Consider the following 24,824-nt stretch of genomic DNA (forward strand, 5'->3'; position numbering starts at 1 on the left):
CACGAAGAAGTGAGTGAGGCTCAAAGAACAAAGGTAGGAAACAGAGACTGTAAGAAATCATTCTGTTGGCGTGTCGGCGTGCTTTCCTTTTGTGCGTCGTCTGTGTTTTTGCAACTGCAGAAAGTGTGCATCCATGTCTGTGAGCTACCGTAAATCATCTATATAAGCTGAGCAAAAGCAGCAGAAATAAACCACAAGCGTGATCCAATAACCGCGGTGTGCTGTGCTGCCAGCCGAGGAAACAGAGACAGACAGAGAGACAGTGTGTCTGAGACATGAGGTCACTCAGAACCAGGTGTGTTTCCATCGTCCTTCAGCTCAAACACCAGCAGGCAGCTTCCACATAAATACGCTCACATACAAAGAAAAACACACAAATAGCTCCAGGTGACAAAAAACATTGGCAACTCGGACGCCGTCGCAGTAAGTTTCATCAAATGGAGCAAGTCCCACTCCTGCTGATCGTCCATTGGTAGAGCGTGTAGGTGTGTACACATTTTTCGGTGTCTCTGTGTGTGTCCCCTACCCCGCTGGCAGACAGTCGGATGAATGAATGGGCGTCAACTCCTGGAGGTCCGGTGGCGCTACAGAAATAACTCTGCTGACCACAGTGACCTCTGCTTGTTCCCACACAGCCTGCGTCCTGTTCTAATGGAGGCCCGTGCTCTATTTTGGGGGTAGCAGCTAGATTTATCTCACTGCCCTCTGTGTCCTGGGACGGTGACAGTGACGTGGCCGGGTGTAACTGATGCCTGCTATTTCTTTTTTCCTTTTTTTTTTCAGTCTGCTTCCCTGACGCAAGCACACAGAGGATACAATTAGTCTTGAGGTCAACTCTAGTCAGTCAGATGACCTGGCTATACGTAACTATTTCAGTTCCAAATATATACCTTAAAACATGGTAAAGGAACGCTTTAAAAAAATAGAAAGCTGTAACTGATCGTGTTTCGTGATGCTTGTGAGATGCTGAAAGGTGCAGGAGACAGAGAGGAGTGAACCACGGAGAGCAAGCCAGCTGAATTGCTTGCATACCACAGAGACCTTGGAGCATGATTATCCTCCTCAGCGAACTTAATCTTCATTCTGGAGGACGGGCAGGCTGGCCGAAAGACTATGAGCTCAGTGACCTACTGTATCTGCTGAGAGGCTGAATATTATTCTTTGAAAAAGAAATGCATTGCCTCAGGTCCTGCATTAGATTAAGTTGACTGATGGCTAGAACCTGGAATCTAGGGATCCGTGAAGATAACGCGTGCATCTCAGGACTTCATTCCTAGGAGTGGTGGCGAGCCCAGCCAGATCTAGGGAGAAGCGTGAAAAGGTTTTCGCTTACGACTGTAGAGTCGGCAGAGTGTGCTCCTCGGCTTGCCAGAATAAAATTCACGGGAAAAAGGAATACGAAACGCTCCCAGAGTCTTTTACAGCTATTGTGCAAGACATTCAACCAAAGACTCGGTCTCCAACTGTGTTCCACTTGGCAGTGCTAGCTGTTAGCAGAAACCAAAAAACCTATGGCTGTGTTCCGAATCACATACTTTTTCTTTTGACCTTCAGTACGTACTGCAGCTGTCCATACGAAACACCTGCTGTTGCTTGGGGTATACATACGATTGGGATGGACTACTTAGCCTAACACTGCACTTTAAACGTTGTCCCTCTTGCTTGTATAACTGCACACTCTGTAGCACAAAATTTGAAGTAAACGGAAAAAGTATGCGATTCAGAATGCAACCAAGGAGTGTAAATGAGCTGTCATCTGTCTGTAGCTCAGTCGATGTGAGGTTTCCTCAGCTGCAGCGGAGGATTGTGGGTCAGAATAGCCAGGATAGCATGGTGCTGTTGTTGTCAGTGTTATTACAATTGTCTATTTCTCTGACGATCGCTGAATGGCAAACAAGGAATTTCCAAAAGGACTAATAAACATCTATCTATCTGTGGGAAATATTGAATCTTTTTCTGACATACTAAATATATGCTACTATGGGACCACTATGACTTTGCACATCTAATACTGATGCATTTGTGAAGGCTGAGAGGTGCCAGGTTTGAGGAGCAAGGTAAACAGTGGATAGATACTTCATGTAAAATGCTGCTTTAGATGCTTTTCTACCCTGACCAGAACACAGCTTTCTGAAAAAACAATTAATATTTATTGCTGTCTTATTTTAAGATATTAAATATCAGCAGCCTCTGTACAAAATGTCTATCTTCCTAAACAATATTGGTGAACCCCAATGTTAAGGCACTGCCAAAACTTTAGATCTGTAAATGGTTTCTAAGGCAGGGGATCACTGAACTTGCTCCCTGAATAGAGTGCTGGAGGAATGAGTCCAAAAATGCGTAAATGAGTCAGCATTTTAACACTTCCAATTCAAGGTTTTTTGAATTGGTTTTTAGTTAGATGCCTGAAATAATGTCTGTGGTTAACATAAGTGTAAGAGACTTTCACGTTTTGTTCTATGACATAAAATACATCAGTAAATATGCCACATTCATGATTTTCAAAGAAGGCAGTTCCTAACAAGTGGCTTAATGAGACTACAGTATGCTGTCACACCAAACACGGCTTTACAGCCTTGTTGTTGTGGTGTACTTTGTATATGGCCTAATGTTAGCCTTTTACTTTTAGCACTTGCATTTATGCTTCAAAAATAATTAAAGTAGAGTTCATTTGTGAAGATTATCTTGCTGAACAAAATATGACAGTATCATAAACTTGTTTGCCATAGAGCTTTTTTAGCAATTAAAAATCCAGTGGAAAAACCCCACTGGCTTTTTGACAAGGGAACTGGAGCGATGTTAACTTCCGGTTGGCCTCCAAAAAAACCTCTTCCTTGCAGCACTGTATACCTTCCACTTTATGTGGTGATGTCTGCATTACTACACAAGAGTGTAAATATATGGAAAAATGCACATGTAATGACAGTGAGCAGTACACTGACTGAATGCGGAAAAACTGACATATATTGTGAAAACTGAATATATTTTTCTCAAGACATCTCAGGCTGTTTATCATCTGTACAGTAAACAGATGGACACTGTCAGAATGTTCTCGCACTTCTTCACATTAAAAGAAAAAGGGGGAAAATTTGGAGTTGTTATTATAACATAACGGTTTAATTGGTCCGGCCCACTTGAGATCAAGTTGGACTGTATTTGGTCCATGAACTAAAATGAGTTTGACACCCCTGATTTAACATGTCAGCTCGCTAACATTTACTAATGAGCAAGAGCTGACCTAAAGTTGGTTCTTGAGAAAACATTAAGTTATTACAAATCATCTTCTGGGGATCATAAATGTCTGTAAAAAGAAAATTCACGACAATCCTTTCAATAGTTGTCAAGACAGTTAACTCAAACCTAAACGTAATGGCGTTACCAGTCATAAATATTATTGACTGGGGGACCATGAGTGTCAAATTGCAATGGTAATACATCCAATATACTTTAGTTTGGACAGACAGACCATCACACTCCTAGAAGCTAGAAGCTTGCTTTTCAATGAGGCATGATGTGAGGATTGTTTTCTTAATTACTGAGCGTATTAAAAATTTATGAACATATTACATTCAAGCGCATTTTTGCAACAAAGCCCAATCAGTTTTCCAACCCAACCTTGTTGCTGCTCCACTTCCAAGGAATAAATAATTGATAACTGAAAAACTGTGTTGTAACTGTCAGTCGTCCACGTCCTGAGTGGATCCACAGCACTGAAGAAATGGGAGCACATTGACGAACAGGCTGAACGCATATCAAACAAAGAGGAGAGGCAGAATGTTCTTCATAAATAAAAGCAGCCTCAGGTGCTTATTTTGCTTGCGCTAATACTGTGTGCACTCAGCTATATCCGGTAACATAGATGAGCGTTAGGGAGGATGAGCAGGAATGTGTGTGATGTGTAGAATAGTGAGAAGAGGAGAGGAGAGGAGAGGAGAGGAGAGGAGAGGAAGACATGTGGGGAAAGTGAGGGATGAAAGACTGGCAGCAGGGAAGATAAGAGAGGAAGGGACGGCTGAGAGAGAGAGAGAGAGAGTATAAAGGCGAGGACAACAAAAAGTGCAGGGAGAGATGTGAGCGGGGTGAGGGTGAGAAAGATAGAAGGGGATCAACATGGTGGACAGCTGGGCCAGGGTCGCGGGGGTCAAGCTCAGGAAGCGGTCGCCCAGCCAATGTCATCCTTTCATCTCGTCTGCTGCAGATGCAGCAACCTAAACTTTGCTCAAATTTAACCTTCCAAAAGCATGGCTTGATCCAACTTTTACTCCTCTCTCTTCTGCTTCCCTGCGCCACCCATCACTTTCTTCCCCTCTCTGCCCTTTTCCATCTGTTCTCTTTTATCTCCCTCTCTTATTCCTGTCACATTTCCTCAGCTCTTAATCTATTTCTTTCCATCGCCCTCCTGCTATATTTCTCTCCATTACTCTCCCTCGTTATGTATCTTTTTCTCATGGTAACTCTCCTACATTCTGTCTCTCTCCACATTAGATGTGGTTGAGTGGAGAGCAAAGTCAATCGTTCCTGCCTAAACCCCTCCAGGAGCCAGAGCTCCTCTCCTCTGCCTAAACAAACTTTGAAGCCAATCAAAGGGCTTATATTATTTTCTGTGGAAGGGGACTGCAGCAGGTGAATACTTTATATTTCAGTGACAGATCCACTCAGAGCGGCTCCTCGCTCCTCTCTTCTCCTCCTCCTCTCTGTGCTAACCGTTGGCTCCGCTCATGATTGATACAGTTCAGTGGCAAAACAAACAAAGCGTGACAAATCCAGATTATTGTCTGTGGGCGAGATAAGGTTATAATGAGAAAGTGCATCGGGGGAAATTGATCCTTTTTCAGGAAGCTGTCTGATTTACTGGGGATGCCAATAATAACTTCCTGTGTGTCCTGCCTCTAATGGGAGGCGGGTGAAGTCGGGGTGGGGGTGGAAGGTTCATGCTAAGAGGACAGATTTCATTACAATGCAATATCCCGAGAAATGCATTTGAGAGGGAGGTTTGGTGGCTAATTATTATCCGTAGCGGTGTATATTGAAAAGCTGTCTGACTGTCATTGTGTATCACAAACAGAGACAGAAATATGAGTTCACACTGGGTGACAGCAGCAGTAAATGAATTATCAATACATAATGGATCTGACCTTTTGTTTCTGTCAAACACAAAAAGGAAAACATTAGATATAAACAATTCACAGACCAGCACCCACAAATGACACGCAGATGCATCATGGGAAAAACTGTGCTTTGGCATGCTTGGAGAGGCAGCCATGTCTGAGAGGCACTGACAGCCAAGCCACCAACCTACTTGGCTACACGTTAAATCTACACGCCATAGGGGAGAGGAATGGGCCTGCTGACAGGCCAGTTATTAGCCAGGGGAGTGTGGGAGGGATTGCAGAAATTAACATGGATTACTCAAGTATGACTGACAGTTTCAGAAGGGCTTTTTGTGACTTACCGAGTGAATTGGGACTTGCCTTAATTCAGCGAGGGACATTTTAATACCGTGGGCTGTCTCTGCTATCTTGGCACCGTTGCCTTGGTGAGGACGCCAACAGGGAGGGAATCTTTTTCTGCAACAGCTCCCCCATTCTCAGTGGCACAGGCCTTGTGTTCTGCAAATAATGACGGGATGTGTAGGCGGGCCAGCACTTGGGGTGCGCTCGGTCTGTGCTGTGTTTTGTTTAAAGGAGGGCTTGCCAAATAGTGGCCCCCGTGATCTTTGTCTGGCATATGCCTGACGGCTGCAGTGGTCCTACAAACCCTGGGTGTCATCTGGATCTCTGACAGATGAGGGGAGTACATCAGATAACCTTGAATTTGATTAGGAATTTAAATTTGATCAGATTAATTGGGAACACACTCTTATACCTAAATGACAGATTCGGTCAGTTTCCACTGACTTATTTATATGAGCGGCCCCAAAATGACATATATAGAAGAATGAGTCCTAAAACCTGGAAATGAGTTAGCAATTTAGCATTCCTAGTTCTCTCGCCTCAAAGTCAATGGCTTGTTTAAACGGGTTTCAGTATGTACTGAAATTAGATCTGAGGTTAACACAAGCTTAAGTGACTTTCACGTCTTGTTGTACGACTTAAAATACATCGTAAATGCCGAACTTATGAATTTTCAAGCCTCTCTGTGTTTTAAGAAACATGATTGCTAACAGCTTTACAGCTCATTGTGTTAGGGATGCTTGGTCTGCCACTATGATGTAGTTGCGTTAGCTTTTTACTTCTAGTGATTGTATTTCCGGTTAACAAATAATAAAATGTGTGTGGTATTAATTTGTTAAGATTATCTTGCAGAACAAAACACGTAAGTATCATACATTTATGTTTATTTTATGCAATGATTGCAATGGCTTTTTGTTGAACCAGAGCGATGCTAACTGCTAACTGTGTTGACCAAAAAACAACAACAAAAAACATCATCCCTGCAGCACTCTATTACTGTTCCAATGGTTACAGTTTGAAACACGTAACTGTAACTCTAATGTTACATGACATACATCACATATGGCATGTCACATACGTCATTAGCGTAGCATGCTACACAAACTAGCATGCTACAAAACATTGTTATTCAAAGAAGTCAACCTTGATTTTGGGAGACAAACAAAGTCCTGTGCTTGTTTGACCAATCCAAGGCCCCTGCCACCGACCCCATAGGGATTTCTTTGATATTTGTAAAAGACTACGCGAACTTTGTCACATCACATCACTTCCTCTCCTGCTTCTGTAACAATTACTATGGTTAAAGGAAGATGCCGCCTTACAGTAAACATATGTATGGGTTATAATAAGCTGCTTCAACAGCGGACCTGTGCGGTCTTTTTTGCAGTGACATCGGGCTGTTCATGATGGAGGATGGGGCGCTTAATGAGAAAAGCACTGATGCTTCCTACAAGTCTGGATGAAGTATATGGCTTTTATTGTAGGCCTAAATAAAAATTCTATGTGTACACTATACATATAATACTTTTGATCTGTAAGTGTGAATGAGGAGACACAGAGACAGTCACCACGGTCTGAACAGAAATTGTGAAAACAGATAAAGTTAGAGAGAGAAATGCAAGAGTGTTGTTAAAAAAAAAGGAAAAAAGGAAAAAAAAAAAAAAAAGAAACAGGAAAGCTTGTACATATTGCATGTTTCCGTTTGGTTCCATCTCCCAGGGCCAGTGTGGCTGCTTCCTGATGTGGTTTCCATTATTTATCCAGCATCTATTGGACAATATTGGAGCCGTCTCTCAGCTCTGCTGCCATATTGGCAGCAGGACAACGGAGTGAGCAACAACAACGGAAGGGAAAAGGAAGACGCTGCAGTGTTACTGCACATTCTGTCTGGACTGAATCTGTGTTTGCACAGTTAGACATTCATGAGAATGCTGGATTCATTGAAGTCTGGTGCTGTCATTTGGCAGCGCTCAACACTACCTGTATCCAGCCCTTCTGAAAACACACCTTCTTGTTTATTTAGCTGTTGTTTGATTGTTGACAATGAAATTAAGCGAAATCACACAAAGAGCAGCAACTCGCCTGATCGGCACAGGACATGTATCAAATGCTGTCAATTTCCTCGCTGCTGTGGCAGACACGCAGTATGGGATGTACATGAGATTACTCACCTGCCAAAACCAAACAATGGCTAATGTATCTCCGGTTCAAATTACATTTACCATAGGGTGTCATCTCTAAGCTGTTTAATGCATTGTGGGACGAAGGGCTTTAATCAGCGAGGCTCAGTGGAGCCAGCGGATTAAATCACTTTTTATCTGCGCTTCCTTTGACTTTCCCTGTGCTCAGGGTTGCAGTGTAAATCATAATGCGTCCCTGTTGGGCTCACTTCAGTATGGTTTATTGCTGTAGTCACATTTCATAAATTCTATTTATTTTGTGTATTGAGTAAATCCACATGCAGTGAAAAACAAGGATAACTCTTTATTCTCACCTCCAACTACAAAGTTGATCATTTCTCAGAGAGGAGTTTATTGCTCCTACATGAGTGTTAACTCCATCTATCTGTGTGTGTGTTTAGACAGTACACGTGTACGTCTATGTCGGGAGAACACATACACACACCTATGTGTACTCTGGCACACATGTATGTTATCCGGAGTATGTGAATGACTTTGTATCTGTGTGCGAGCGTATGCACACTCACAGCCGGCAACAGCGACAGGGAGAGCGGCTGCCGCATTGCACAGAATAGCTAAACAGCTGTAGTGCTCCATCAGGGCTATCGATCATGTCCCTCTCTCTGAATCACAATCAGACATGGGCAGAGCGGAGAGGCTGGAGCGGGCCTCGGTGACTGGCTTGTTGGACGAAAGCTACGCACCTTTCATATCAACCAGGCCTCGGCAAACAAACCTGACCTGGATAGCTGATTAGATGCATCTATATATGAGTGATGTTGCAGTTGTTTCTGTAGAACTTGATGAAATACACGGACAAGTATTTAAGTAAGTTCCTGACCAACACTGCCTTTTTACAATGATTTTATAGCCTATACAGAATCTATATATCATGTTTATTGCACTAATTACTTGTGTTAGTTATAAAAGATGTTTGATCACTACAGGTATTAATATACCACCTCACATTCTGTGCGTGCAGACTGCCTGTAACATTATTAAACCATGTACTGCATCTGAATAACACATGTACTGTAACCACAAGAAAATTAGACATGATTTCATTAAATCTTAACAGTAAGAATAGGGACGCTGTCTAAGTATCATTAGCTGCCATCTGCCATCATCCACCCCACACTGTATATCAACTCAACATCTCATGTAATCACAAGGAAGTTAGATGTTATTACATTAAAATTTAAACAGGAAGTGTATGGAATCTGTCTATGGCGCCATTAACTGCCATCTGCTAGCATCTCCACGATCCTCTGCTCTGTATGTTCCTGCTCTCCGTGTGCGTTATCTGCAACTCGATGTTAAACTTCCTGCCAATATGGTGACTTCCTTTCTGTTTATTTTCCCACGGTCAGTTGAATTTAACAGATGACCTGGCACCTGACACCCAGATATTTACTTCCTGGTATGGGACAGTGAGGTTATAACTCAATATCCTTTTGTATTGCCACTGGACACACCTGAGTAGAAGAGGGCAGCTATAACAAGACCAGCCAACATTACTTACACACACACACACACACACACACACACACACACACACACACACACACACACACACACACACACACACACACTTCTTGACACAGTGTGATTGAGTGGCTAAGCTGGAAATGCAGAGGCTTGTCAGATATAGGCTTGAGAAGATTGGTGAGCAAGCTTGGTGCATTGAGAAGAGCATGTGCATGTGTACGTGCATGCCTGCATGCTGAGGGGTGCATGTGCGTAGGCATGTATGTGTCTACGTGTGTGCTACTGCAGCAACTTTGCGTGTGTTTGTGGGTTATGTTTTCAAATGCTAAATGGTGGAAAAAAGGGATTTCATTAGCATTATATGAATGTTGACATTGCATTCAGGTCAACGTTAGTGGTGCATGACTATATTTGTGTTTATGTGGTTTGTGTGTGTGTGTGTGTGTGTGTGTGTGTGTGTGTGAAGGCTCATACAGTGTAGTAGTCATGGCTGTCACACAAGTATACACATGCACGTGCGCACACGCGCTCCTGCTGTGCTGTGTGTGGCGAGGGGCCCCCGGGGGGTGCCGCTGAACTGTCAAAGCAGGATGGATGAAGAAGCTGCCCTGCATAGCAAGGGGCTCTGGGGAAATACCACCAACGTGACGCACACACACACACAAACACACACATCAACTTTGTCAGCACACAAATACAGTACGTGTGTGTTCCTGCTTTAAAACTCATAAATTTGAATATGCACGCATGAATCAGAAAACAGACACAAATACAAACGTAGTGAGAGCACATAACGTGCACACTTGTATTTACACACACAAACACACATCTACAAAGGGCTACTCGCTGCCTGTGTGAGAAACAGAAACAGCCCTGAGGTTCTCCGCAGAGGAACATCTGAGTTTGATAACAGAGGAATGTCCAGAGATCTTCATTTAGCAGACAGCAACTCAACATGGCAGCATACATCCTCCACCCCCAGCCTCTTATAAATGGAAAACCATGGGAAAAGAATCAAAGAAATGACGAGGGTACAATATTCTGACAATCTGGGTGTTACCTTATAAGTGTTAGACATAATTCCTCACAGTAATACCAACACTGGGGTCCACAAGTTAATTTCTGAGATCTGTACACAAGGTATCTTTGCATGAAAGAAACCAGGCAGGACAAGAAACAGAGGCAGTCAGAAAAACCTTGTTTCCAAAGTCAGGTTTCCAAATTTCTGGAATAAATTTCTTGGTCAGTACAGAGTAGGGCAGGAATTTCATGGGGACCATGAAGGCCATGGCTGCCAGGCCCCCTCAGTTTGGCCCCATGCCCCTAAAAATATTATATGCCTCGCAGCACAGTGGCCTTGATGCCCTGCCTGCACTAACCCAGCTGATTTAACTTATTTTTTCCCTCTGCCTCTTTCCTGTCAATATGTTTTTTGACACCAGTGTCCTTTGTTTAGATTCTGAATTCTTATTGAACGACATTAAGGGAAATGCTACACACATAATCAGTGGTGGATTCGATTTCCACTGGTGATTTATGATGATAGTTTTACACAAATCTAGCAGCAGCCAAACTGGAGTCTGAATCAAACCATTAAAATCCAGAGATGACACAGAGACACAGTGATGACAGGAGGAGACTGCAAAGGAGATATTGATAATGTGTAAACACCAATAACTCACTTTGTCAAATATATTGCTTATTTAAACTGATTTATTTCACTGATAGTTATGGCTGGTATGTATTAAAAACAAAATCATCCCTAACCCTTAAAGATATACTACGCAGGATTTTCCTAAAAAACAATGTAACATAAAAAAACGCAGATGCAATCCCTCTCAGTCATCACTTATGACCCACAAGAAGTGTGTGGTGGTGTATTTTTCTGCAGGGACTCTGCCCTTTGCCTGTATTTTCTTATTTTCTTCGTATGTTTTGTATTTGGGATGTTAATGGGTGTGAACCCCCACAGCGCCCAGGTGAAGTCGAAGCTTTATAAAAAAGTAGACACCAGGTGCCAGACCATAAACAGCAGGCATCCAAGAGACACAGAGCTCAAAAAAACGCAGAGACAGCAAGGCAAAATGCCAAACACGAGTGGATCTGGGGTTGGCTTTTACTTTCACTTTGGCCGATGACTGGTGTACAAACGGTATCCGACAATCCTGCATAGTATACTTTTAAGTATAATTCATATTTTTGTGGACTAAAAATGTTTTTTTTTTTTAATTTGATGGCCATGCTGCACTTGTTTTTGGACTTTGTGCCCACAAAAACTGGTAACACCAAAGGCCAAGTGGCCCTGAAAGTATGAAATTCCAGGCCTGGTACAATGTCAACATATGTGATAGAAATGTTGGCCAAAATTACAAAAATAAGACCCAAGTCAAGAAACTGAGGGATTAATTATGAATTACCTCAAATTACAAATGACAACAACACAAGGATAAATAATAACTCTTGCCACAACCCGTCCTGTGTGTACATTCAGGCACACATGAAGGGAAAGGGGAGATTTCATGGACCCCTTTAGGGGCACAGTAGCACCAGACCAGAGCAGACCTTGTAAACCTAACTATTCTTAATTCCACAGAAGGATTTCCTCGATCAGGGCAGTAAATCTCCATGCTTGGCACAAGCCTGAACAATCCATTAACAATAATAAAGCCTGAGCGGCCGGGAGATAGACCCTTAAAGGGGAAGGTCAGCCTGATATTACAGCTTTAAGGGTTTCCTATTACGGCTCAACTTCAATATAACCACTCACCTTGCCTTTAATGGCCGCTGGCTATGCAGTGGCTGAGCATATATGGAGATTCTAAATCCAGTCTCTCTGCGATATTACTGTATAGTGGAGGGCGATTTATGGGTCTGTTTCTGTGCCGCTGGTTGGAGGTGTGAGTATTGTTAATAAAATTGCCACAGGGGTGAAGGAGATCTCCTCGGTATCGCCCTGTCTGGCCCCAACGTCCTGCTGGGACGCATGGGAGGCTTCACACGCTGCAGCACCTGGCCTCAAAAGTGTTTAGGCAGCATGTTTTTTCCTCATCCTGGCCTTTCCCTCTGACTCTTTCTTTCATATCTTTGCTCTCCTTCCACCTTGCTTTTCTTTTTGCTTTTGTCACCCTTGCTCCCTTAGAGACTCGCTCTTGTTTCCAACATTTCCAATGTCTCCTTTTGTTTTAAACTTTGGGGGACAGTGATGCCACTTTGGGCCCCGAATAAAAAAAGACACATTTCTCTGCTAACACTCAATGTGGCACAGCCTTGTCTCCACATCTGTCTCCAATTTGTGACATTCTTTCACCCTCTTTTCCCCCTGCCTGTTTTCTCCTTGGCCAGCTTGTTCCACTGTCTAGGGTGACTGCAGAAGAGAAAGATAGAAAGGAGAGAGGACACAGCAACAGAGAGCAGGAGCAGGAGAGGAAAGAGGGGAGAGTGCAAGCTCTTAAGTAGATTGCAAAGAACAGCACAGAGGCATGAGTGTGAATATTAAAAGGGTTTTCTCCTGCCCGAGAAGTTCGAGCCTGCAGCAGCAGCAGCACCACCAGGGAGGGGAAAGAGATGGTGACAGAAAGACAGAGAGAGAGCGAGAGCGAGAGGAAGCGACCTATAGAACCGTCAGCTATTCAGCCATAGCCACGACAGCTAGCTTCAGGTGTCAGAAACGACGGTGTACACAATCTATCAAGCTGTCCGGCAGATCTGAGATGAGAAATTACCATAATTGAATTAGAAAGGAGGTTTCTCATCGCAGAGGTGATGATTTTCCAAGAAAGAAAGGAGAGGAGTGATAGTGCGAGAACAATGTAAAGCGAAGGAGGGGAGAGACTCACCTGGAATGCCTGGCGGGGTTTTCAGGTATTTTCCATTGAAATGCTGTATCACTACTTCACATTTCTCTGTGGACTCCATCCTGCAACAAAAAGTGATACACAGGGTTTAATTTAAAAATACCCACTATCCATTTGCAGCCAAGGTTGACATCTTTTATAGTCCTTCCTTAGAAATAAGAGTACTTAACCTTGACACTAAATGATGGCGCAAAGGGGCAATGCATGTGGTGAAGATACTGAATTGCTTGATGGTGCAAAAGGAGGTTTTTTTTGGCAAGACAGTCACTTTTTAACTGTCACAAACACGTAACAATACTCCTGGCATGAGATACAGTTCACCACTTATCCACCTCACAGTACCAGCGCCAACAGGAATATATCGGAGTTAGTTTCTTCCCATAGAGAGCAGTGCTGCAGTTGTTTCATTATTATTTTTTTAATCAGCTCAACATTGCTTGTTTGCATTTTGCACTGGAGCTGGTCACACATGGAGCGAGAGGTTAAATAGTGCCACCGATGACACATTTAACACAACAAGGAGTCACCCACTAGACTGTGTCCTGTTGTTTGGGAAGTATCACATTGTTCATTCAAAAAAAAGTCCAGTGACACCATCTGGAGTCAGTCTGTCTATCCGCTGAAAAAAACGTCATTGTCTGTATGAGTCAGAAGTTCATAATGAAATTCAGGATTTGCAGGGAAACAGTTGTTACGCAGGGTTTCTTAAAGTCGGGAAAGACAGAAAGAACAAGTAGTAATGACTCTCATTTCCGGAGAGGGGGAGAGAGAGAGAGAGAGTACAGCAAGCTGACTGACTCATCGTCCCTTTCCCAGCCGCTGGATCAAAAGTCTATGGGCCGAGCAGCTGACCAGCAGGAGGGCTCTGATCTCTCACATCATACGCACACAGACGCTAATGCCCATACTGTACACACATCACATCAAAACACTTACATAAGTGTATCAAATGTATTGTATTGGTGGCATACACACACACATCTTTTATCCCTTTGCTGTGGTGTCAGGGGAAATGCAAGTTACACTCTGTCAGCTGAAATCCAACTCCTGATCTTTTACCCCCTACAATACACCGAAGTCACACAAACACATATATGCCCCATTCTGTTGACTTAAAATAATTTTCTTACACTGAATTTTAAAACTTAAACTTTGAGCCAAGGACTGCACAGTGTCTCCATCATCTCACAAAAAGGGCGCAAGAACAGGTGTCACCTCAGTTTCTTTATCTCACCGCTGCATTACCACTGTGAAGAAAAAATACTCCTTACTTTTAAAGTAATTATTGTTTTTAATGACTTTGAAAAAGACAAGTGACACTTTAAATTATTGTATTATAGTCTATAGCCAGGTTATCAGTTATGCAAGGCTATAGTTTGGCAAAGTGGCGCTTTGAGCTTAATGCTAACATGAGCATGCAAACTTGTTAATTAAAACGATGCTAACAAGCTAATGTTAACTAGTTATGATTACCGTGTAGAGCTGCACAATTATTTTGATCAATATAGAGATCATGATTATTATCATGATTATTCATTGATTTTAGAGACAAAATATTTTTGTTGTAGTACATTCACATTTAAATCATCAGGGCATTGCTTTCACCTTCTTGTTGTGCTACATTCCTGCCAATGTACAACTTAACATCAGGATCTTCCTCACCTAAATTCAGTGCATCTCCTTGATGCAAAATATGTATATCTCAAAGTGTTTAATGGACATGCATCTGTGGCCAAATGGAATGTGATTGCATTTGTTATTTCAGTCTGTCTTTTGCTGCTGGATGGATATAATGATGCATTGTACAGCGTCGCTGTTATGGATGTCTGAATTGACACTGGACAAGGATGGGGATTCAGTGAGGTAACATTAGTGACGTTATTCTTCTTGGCCTTCATGTATTTATCATATTCCAGTTTGTGGTGTGCAGCGCGGTGGTACAGTGGTTAGCATTGCTGCCTCACAGCAAGAGGGTTCCTGGTTCGAACCCAGGGTGGGGGAGCCCTTCTGTGTGGAGTTTGCATGTTCTCCCTGTGTCAGCGTGGGTTTTCTCCGGGTACTCCAGCTTCCTCCCACAGTTAATTGGTGACTCTAAATTTGCCCATAGGTGTGAATGGTTGTCTGTCTCTATGTGTCAGCCCTGTGATAGTCTGGCAACCCATCCAGGGTGTACCCCGCCTCTCACTCAGTGTCAGCTGGGATAGGCTCCAGCCCCCCTACCACCCACAACAGGATAGGTGGTTACAGAAAATGAATGAGCTTGTGGTGCTTTTCAGGTGGTTGAACAGGTGAGTTGTGTTGCTTTGCAGCGCAGACACAAGTCTAGTGCACTCTTTGCATATGATTTGTTTCTTTTCTTAATCACCTGCTTTATCACCTGCCCTAAATGACTTCCAAACAGCTGATCATGATCGGTTTCAAGGGACTAGCTCTTTGCTTTCTGCTCCATGCATTTGATTTTTGTTTTGTCCGTCTGTTCTCTATTGTATAGGTTACTATTCTACTGTGGACTGCAGCCAGAACATTCAGGAAATGGTAGTTATTTCAGGAAGCGCTTGATATCATATAAACCATTTTTTATTTTTTATGAGTGTAGCATTTTAAACATTGGTACCACAGTCAATCACGTTCTATTCAATTGTGATTGTCGGAGGCCAAGATCGAGATCAATATTATTAATTGTGCAGCTCCATGTTTACCATCTTCGTTTACTATGTTAGCATGCTAATTAGCACTAAACACAAATTAAAGCTGAGGCTCATATGCATGTTATCAGATTTGAAACATTAGTTTAGCTGGAAATTTTGACCTGATGATGGTGCTACATGGAAAGGCAGAAGATGCCAAAGTCATTTTAATCCATCCTGTAGGGAGCATGAATGTTTGTACCAAATTTAATGGCAATCCATCCAATTTTTGTTTACAAAGATTTTCACATGTGACTGAAAACTAGGACTGTAAACATCATGGTGGCACTAGAGGCAAAGTGAAGGGACTGCCAAAATCATTAGAATTCATCCGTGGTGGAATATGAATGTGTGTAAAATTTTGTTTGAGTAACATCAAAACACACAGCCTCATGCATGAATTTGCACCAGTGTACATATGTTACCATGCAAATTCTTTAATATATACTCACAAAGGACTCATATTAAAATGAGAGCGTTTTTAAATGTGGGCTTGAGTGATTGCTGTGCCTATGCTTATGGTAATATGCTCTTGGAATGTGCAGAATTCATTGCTTTCCAGATTTTCATGCTTTATTCGCTCTCACCTCCAAGAATACTCATATCATCCTTTCAGCCTCTCACTTCTCCATCCTCTGTCTCTCATCCCTCTCCCATCTCTACCTCCATCCTTCTTTTTTTTACCATAGCTTCTTTATCACTCCCTCCGTCCCATCCATCTTACTCCCGAGCCGTCTGCACCTCTTCTTTTTGACGTCTCTCTCATTCCTCCCCGTCTTTCAACCTTGGTTTTTTCCTCCATCTTTCACCGTTACCCTCCCTCTCTCCCTCGTCATCCCTCTCACTCTCCATGCCCTCCTTTTCTTTCCTCTCCGTCTGTCCGTTTGTTTCTCTGTGACGTCCCGTCCACATCTCTCTCTCTTTTCCTCTCCCTACGTCTCTTTTTAGAATATGTAATCTTTCACACTTCCTGGCATCATCCATCTCTCACTGACCCTGTATCCCCCCCCCCCAATCTCTCCTTCTTTTCCTTCTGTCCCCTGTTGCGTTTGGGAAGACACTGCCAAACCAGCCAGTGTGACTCATCTGATCACTAATCGTGACAACTGGCCTTTAACACATCACTAGCACTCAGCCACTGAAAACTAGATCTGTATAACACTGCTCAGAATATAAGAGTTGGGTGTAGTTTGAACATTTAAAATTTTTATTTAATGTGTGATATTTTTCTTTAAACAAAAGAAACCAGACTTTTAAAATGTTAAATATCTGAACACAAGCACCCACAGGGACTGTGTCTAAATAAAATTGGTAATATTCCCATTTAAGTATTCAATACACAGCACAAAAAAGTATTTAGGTTTGATGATATCCAGCTCTACATTATATATAAAAGTATTTTGGGTACAGTTTGAAACAAAGAAAGAGAAGATAGATGTCAATGCCCTTACAGATAGCCCAATTTTTTTTTTTTTTTTTTTTTTAAAAAGACAGCTGAGACAATTCCCAAAATTTCAATTTCTCACTTTGTTTACGGAAATTACGGCCTGACCCGGCTGTAATTTCCCACCACTATCCTCGGGCTTGGACGGGCCAGGCTCCTCATAATAGACCTAGGCTATGGAACCAAGTACTCACCTTGGGGGGTGGGGCCGTATATCTCTGTATATGCTTTGGTAACATCCTTTCATGAAAGCATCATTCCATAAAGCTTTGCTGAATAGAAATGAATGCACAGTGTGTTTATGTTTACATGTAATCTGTATGCATGTATGCGCGCATTCATAATATGTTTCTAATCCATGTTCACACACACAACACAGTTATACAAACATGCCAATAACCCTTCCATAATGCTTTCACTTCAGGAGTTGACACAGAGGGGATCTGCATGAGGCACAGCTAACCTCTTTATCACTTTATTGCTCCCTTTCACTGGAGCCTAACAACGTAGTGCTTGTGAAATAATGTGGTTTATGTGGTTGTGTACTGCATCGTCAAAACAAAGGCTGTTTTGACATTATTTGTTGTGGTGTTTTTGCTTTCCATCTTAAAAGCGGGGCTGGAAATCAGGCTGGATGCATCACACATCTCCGGAGTTTCAAGTGATTCTCTGACTGGAAGTGTTGATGCTCAGCCTCCCTCGCTATTCCCCTGTGCTCTTTCTCCATCCTCCTCACACCCCCTCTGGCTATTCATTGTTTGCCTCCTCCTCAACGCTGTCTCTCCTTCGCTCTTTCAAGCAGGCAGGTAGACAGAAAACAGGTGGGTAGACGAGGAGTAAATAAGGCAGACGGGCTGTTAGGCAGTCATATGGAAACAAAGCGGTCAGCCAGACTGTCTGTTGGTCAGAAAAGCTTTTGGGGTAGCCATTCAGAGAGAGAGGCAGCCAGGTAGGCGGTGAGGCAGGCTGGCTTTTCTCTGTGTGCTGCTGGTTAATGGCATCAGGTGCTGCTGTCTGCAATGATTAGTGCTGGGGCTGGAGTAATGGGCTCTGATAACAGTAATGGATCGGCCCACAAACACTTAGCTCAGTTTACTCTCTCTAATGCCCCTCATGGCCCAACCCTCAGCAGCTGTCTGTCTGTCTGTCTGTTGACACAGCTAACGGGAGCTCTACAATTCATAAAATACATTGATTTCTTTTTTCCCTCGCTTCTTTTTCTGACCTGTACTTATCAATTACACAATAAAACCTTCTCATTTTTTTTCTTTTTTGCTCCTTATCTAACCAAACACCGCTCATTTATGTCTCACATTTTCTCCCAGACACCCACACTCACTCGTTTCACTTTCTATTCCTCAATCTTTCCCTGTCTCACACTGCCTTCTCCTTCCCATCACCTTCGCTTTCTCTTTATAATAACCTCTATGATTAGTTCTTTTTACCCGGCCATTGTTTCACACTCCCGTCCCCCCTCTCTCTCCCTTTTCCATCATGTCTCTTCGTCCTCCCACTGAGGGCTGCTGGAACAGGTGGCCTGTGGCAGGTTGTTGCTGTGCTCTGCTTGTTGGTCTGCAGGAGGCTGCCTACCTGTCTGTGTGTGTACGTGTGAGAGTCTGCTCACTAATGTGTGTGCTGGCGCTTGTGCATGCTCTTATGCACATGTGCGGGGGCTGTCTGTGCATATGCTCAAGTTTGTGCATAAGTACCTGTTTGTGTGTGTTTGTGCCTGTCTCCTGCTGTAACCCTCGGTAATAGAGAAGGGAATAGGAGAGGAGTTCAGCCAGAGCAGGTGATTAAGAAAAATCCCTGCAAGATGGCGGCTCTGTGGCCGTCAGTGGCCTCCTCTGGGTAAACAAGGGAGGAATGTGTGGAGGGGAATGAGAGCCTGGTGGCTGCTGCCGAGGACAAGGACAGAGTGGTTTATGACTTTGGGGGATTAACAAGCTGAAATGGAAACTTTTCTAAGTAGAAAAAGAAGTAAACTGTTCAGTGCTGGGATTGGTGGTGGAAATGTAGCAGTACCGGCTATACTGTTAGGATGAGGGGGGGTAATTAAAGGTATCCGTGAATGTGTGAGAATATACAGGCCCAAGCATCCATTACTAGGCACATACACAGAGACACACACAATCTGATGCACAGGCATGAACAAAGATGAACTCATCGACTGGCAGACACGCTGTCAAACAAGCCTGGCAAACAAATCACCTTTTAAAGTTTCCACTGCCTAGAGGCAGGATTCATCGGACAAATGTCTCTTTAGAGTGAATGTGTGCATGCACATAGTAAGTACAAGTGTGTACCAGTATGCCAGTGCATGTATTTGGGTCCATTTGTGTGCACTTTGGTCTATGCATTTGCACACACACATCCATTTGCAAATTGCAGCATCCACTGAGCATGGGAAGGGCAGGGACACGAGACTTAATCACATAAATATGTACAAGTAAGTACGGAATTAAAGTTGGACCACAGTGTAGTGTGAGGGCACGTGTACTGTAATCCATTAATTAAAAACCACTTATCGTTTCCATAGTAGCTTAGGGATAGGAATCGAGAATTAGCTCCAGTTGAGAACTGGTTCCATATTGTCTGATCCATGTGAATCGTATGCCTCTGAGCTAATCAATTCCTTTATAGATGCCAGCATTTTTTTCCGACACACATATTACAAAAAAAAAAAATGGCATCAACCTCATGCCTTTATGCTGCTTGAAACTTACAATAAGAATGAGTCATGGCAGAGACAAAGAAATGGTCCAGAGCATGGCTCCATTTCACAAAGAACACTGCTTGTAATGTCTGTAAAATGATAATTCCAGGTAAGGGTGGAAACACCAGCAATGTGCTGACACATCTGTCTTCGCAACATAGGCTTAAATTCCAGGACTGCCATGTATTTGACACTCTACGCACGAGTGCCACTGCCTCCTGACCGAGCAGCACGTCCGTTACTGAGGGTAAATATTCTGTGGCATAATATCATTAGCGCCGTGCAGGCAGGCTTAACTGATTTTTTCCTTTGATGGAAACCTAAATGAAAGCAAATGTTGAACAAATAATCACCTACATGTACGAGGGACGTGCACAATTAGCCAACTAGGCGATTAAATGTTGTTACCCTCACTGGTTGGCACCAGAATTACTAGTCGGTTAAACTTGCAGCTGCTCTGACCATCAACGATACCCTGTTTAAACATTAGGGAAGTTAGTCGATAGGAAAATCTCTTACATCTAAACTGTATTCAGACTCAAAGATAATAAAAACAGTTGCATTGATGCTGATAATCTGTGTAGGCCTTCCTTTTTCCGCACATAAAATTGATTATGAATAAATAAGTGGATCAATAAAGAGTCAGACCAATAATCAGGTATCAATAAAAACTCCCATCTTTTTAAGAGCAGCATTAGTATTGTGTACCTGGCGAAGCCGACTCCTCTGCTGACCCCGTTGGCATCCCTCAGTATCCTCGTGGAGATGACGTGACCCAGGGGCTTCAACATGTTCTCCAGCTCCTGCTCATCCATAGACACTGGCAGGTTGGAGATGTACAGGTTGGTGGGGTCCTGCTCCTGTTGCTGCAAGGCCAGGGGTTTGAAGAGTAGGGGGAGGATTGAGAGAGGAGGGAGGAGGAGAAGGGGAGAGGAAAAGATGAGAAATAATGTATCACCAACAATTGTCTGAACTGTGAAATATGCATCAGCTTTGTGTCATGGGCCGTCACGTTACACATCACAATGCTGCCAACAGCGGAATCAAAATCTGGCTGAACTAACATGACGTTTGACCTTACTGACACTCCCACATTGATCTGCTCACATGTCATATGGATGCACCAGTAGTGCACAGTGCCTCCGGCTCTGTGCGTGACACACATAGTGTGTGGGCTGCATTATGGATTTGCATGAGTGAAAAGCATTCTGATAGTGCAAGTCTGTATCAACATCTTGCATGCCATGCATATTTACAATACTGTGTTTAGCGTCTTCTGGGTATGTTTTCTTTTAAACCAATCTTAAGTGTTCAGTTTAAAAATGAAGAGAAAGAGAGATAGAAACAAAGAGAGGCTGTGTAGCGTGTATTGTACAACAGTGTTTTTCTCTGTTGTGCCCAGAGGCTGCTGCTAGCTAGGTGAAGCTACACAGCTGGTGGTGGGTTGAGCCTGAGGTAGCAGCAGGCCTGTTGAGCTCTACAGCACAACAGCTGGAAACAGCAGCCCCAGCCCCACCAGTCAATCAGTCACTGAGCCAGGCAGCCACCATGTAAGCCAACCAGCTATCCATCCATCCATCTATGGTACAAGTCAGTCAGTCTCTAAATTAAGCATGAAACTACGTTATATCATCCTTATCTCTAATTATGTATCTTTATGATGCTGTTTGCATGTCAGCATATTCTTTTCTCACATATCAAATTGCAATCAATCTATCCTACCACCCAAGTAATAAGTAAACTATCCAATCAGGCAGAGCTCTCATTCATCACATCTCCTCTTTATCAGACATCAACACCTCCAAACCTTCCCTCCAACAGCAGCCAGGACCACAAGGGCAAGAGCAATATTACAAAAAGCTATCTATGCTGTGGTTAGTGGCCAGAGTGATGTGACTAGTGAGTACTGCAACATTACGATAAGATTTACATCCACTTCAGATCACGAGTATCAGAGGGTAGAGGGTTAATCTTGTACCATCTCTCTCAAATTTGGGTCCATCAACTGAATCCATTCAGCTGAGAGAAAATTAATAGATGTGGAACTTTTGGATAATTCTGAATGGATGTTTTGAGGCTGCCCTTGTGAACTGCACTTAAAAATTCTGTATTTAACGAAATGAATCACAAGTAAAATATCCTCTCACCCGTAATAACAGCCTCTCTTATCAGAGGGTTACATATTAATCCAGTTTAGATCAATATTGTGAGCAGTGGAGGGCTTTCCAAAGGAGCACCGCCATTTAGAAAGGCAATAATCTGTGTGATGGTTGGGCTCTATTATGTGATAATAAGGAAGGCCACTGAATCTATCTTGAATAACAATGGCAATTTAGCAAGACATACATCTTTAAAAAGTTACGGAATGGTATTAATGTGAAAGAAAAAAAAAGATATTTCATTAGTTCAGCAGTGGCTAAGTTGGATCAGCCAAGTCCAGTCTCATAAATCTTAATAACTGGCAACAAGACAAGAGAAGAAGAGAAACAAGGACAAGGAGGGGCTGTAACTGACTTTGCCAGAAGTAAATTAAAGAGAAACTTAGTTATTCTCAACCTGGACCCTACGTTCTCATGGTTGTGTGTCTAAGTGACTAATAGAAACAACAATTTTTAAAATTGGCCCGTGACTGAGCAAGAGCACTACTACTGTAACCACTAGCAAAAGTAATGCATCGTCATGTACGTCCACTAAAAGTGCTCGTTTTGCCACTGACAGGCTCAGATTGTTACTGTAAGTGTCTAACAATGGCTGTTGTGATAATCGCAATATTGCAATACCACGCTGTTGAGATGCCAACTGCAGGGGATGGCAGGCAACCGCCACAACCGCTTTGGTCCCATTGTTTTTTTAAACATTTTTTTTTGCATGGGAGCACTGCGTATTCACACTAGGCTACAAATGCCAGCAGTGTGACAAGGCATTGGGCATCTGTTCTGCATTGAGAGCTGGACATTTGCCGTTTTTTGCTGGTTGCCGAGAATTGAAGAACATTCAACTTTGGGTAAAACCCTGCAGCTACTTGTCACTGTCACTATTTACCCAGCGGCTAATCACAGTGGAGGAGGGGAGGGACAACTAGCCTACCACAAAGACCAACCGTCACATTGCTCAACAACAACAACAACAACAACAGAGGACAATTTTATATTGATTCCACCCTTGCTAGAGCAAGTAGGTACTACACCTTGTGCTGACAGTTTTACTTCTGTGGATAGTCTATATCATACTAACCAGACACAACCAAAGCGTCTCAGCTGAAAACTGCTGTGTCCCTCAGTGTGCCTCATTGCCCTCCTATGATCTGCGTGTAACAATGAAGTACAAGTATTTAGTTTGATATAAAACTACGTCATCTTTGTCATTTAAAAAGCAACAATATACACCGATCAGCCAACACATTAAAACCATTGGTGGATGAAGTGAATACCATTGATCTTCTTTTTACAGTGCAATGTTGTGCTGGGCAACCTTGGGTCCTGGTATTCATGTGGATGCTACTTGACACGTTCCACCTACCAGAACACTGTTGCAGACCAAGTAAACCCCTTAATGGCAACAGCATGGATGGCAGCGCCCAACCTGAACAGGTCCTAAACACAGGACCTCTGGAGGATGTTCTTTGGTGTCTGGCACCAACTTGTTGGCTTCAGATCTTTGGGGTACCAGCAAATCCCACAGATGTTTGATCAGACTGGGATTTGGGGAATTTGGAGGCAAAGAGGTCCAGAGTGGTTGTATGCAGCTCTCTCTTGATACTGGACCAATTTCAAGAATTGTTGTCCCCATTAGTCACTTAGACAAGAAACATTTGAAAATAGGGTCCAGGCTGAAAAATACAGAAGTTTCCCTTTAGGAAAATATGTACGTAACTAAAATTTTGTATACTACAGTTTTCATTCCTAATCCAAAAGGAGATTTGTACTCTGTTAGCACTTTACTTTGAATTTAGCTGATTTTTATTCAAATAAATGGCACAAAAAAACCCAAGAAATGTGGATTTTCAGTGATCTCCTCCACATGCATATGCAGTATACTGTAAACAGCAACTTCAGTACAGAAGAAGCCTGTCTTCTTCTCAGTCGGGGGTTGTGGAGATACTTCAGTTGCAGCCTGCATGTAAACATCGTCTTTGAGAATCTTTACAGACTCTCTGTGCTTCGCCACAGGCAACGCTGTCTCACTCTGTTCTTGTTTTGCTTTCTGTTGACGGTCGGAGGAAGAGGTTAAGGAGGAGGAGAGGAAGTGCCTCCACCACCGTCCTGCCTCCATCTCTCTATCTGTCAGAGGACAAGACTGGTCCCTCCCCTGATTAATTAGCCGTCTTATCTGACAGGACATGTTTGATCTGATTAAAGCCTTTGGGAGAAAGCCCGTGCCCATGTGAAAGCACGGAAACCACAGCTCTTTCTCCTTTAACCAGGAACTCAATTACCTAACTTCTGGGCAAACTAAACTCCTCCTTTTCCTGCAGGTTTGTCACATTTATGCGCTTCAGAAAGAGCTCACAAGAGTTTGTATAACACAGGATTTGGCAGTGAATGAGGCTTAATTAAATCTGCCCGTAAAAAATCTACTGTACACGTGTCACTCTCCTGCTAAGTCCCTTTGGTGTGTGTAGCCGTGCAGCTGTGCTCTCCTTTGAGTTTCATTGGTTATGTGAGGCGATGTTTTTCAGGATTATGTCAAATAGGCTTCTTATTCCAATGCAGACAGGAGGTCCGGATCAAAGAGTTAACTGACTGACTCAGTCGCCGGGCTAAGCCAATGATATGAGAGTTTAGATGTGTGTACGCTTTTGAATGAAAGCACTTTCTCCTATAAGCATGCGACAGTACATGCGGTGAAAGAGCGCGACAGAACGTGGAGCAGTAATTTGTGTGCGTGGGCTAATAGCAGAGGGCTCCGTTTGCTGGGGGGATTATCGCGGGGAGGCCTCATCTACGCACGGCCGCCTCGCTAAGTTTCCTCTTTGATGACGTTCCGCACCACAAAGCCCTAA

General features: G+C 43.0%; 1 protein-coding gene across 3 annotated transcripts in view; it reads right to left on the reverse strand.

Moving 5' to 3' along the window:
- Nucleotides 1–24,824, reverse strand: part of rbms3 (RNA binding motif, single stranded interacting protein) — a 382,296-nt gene that overhangs the window by 84,351 nt on the left and 273,121 nt on the right. For all 3 annotated transcript variants that reach the window (XM_049601753.1, XM_049601755.1, XM_049601754.1), the window contains 2 exons: nucleotides 20,531–20,688; nucleotides 12,958–13,037 (listed from right to left, as the gene is read on the reverse strand). In XM_049601753.1, the coding sequence (XP_049457710.1) occupies nucleotides 12,958–13,037; nucleotides 20,531–20,688 (238 nt within the window). The remainder of the gene's footprint in view (nucleotides 1–12,957; nucleotides 13,038–20,530; nucleotides 20,689–24,824) is intronic.

The sequence above is a fragment of the Epinephelus fuscoguttatus genome, linkage group LG17, assembly GCF_011397635.1.
Source record: "Epinephelus fuscoguttatus linkage group LG17, E.fuscoguttatus.final_Chr_v1".
NCBI classification, from domain to species: Eukaryota; Metazoa; Chordata; class Actinopteri; order Perciformes; family Serranidae; genus Epinephelus; species Epinephelus fuscoguttatus.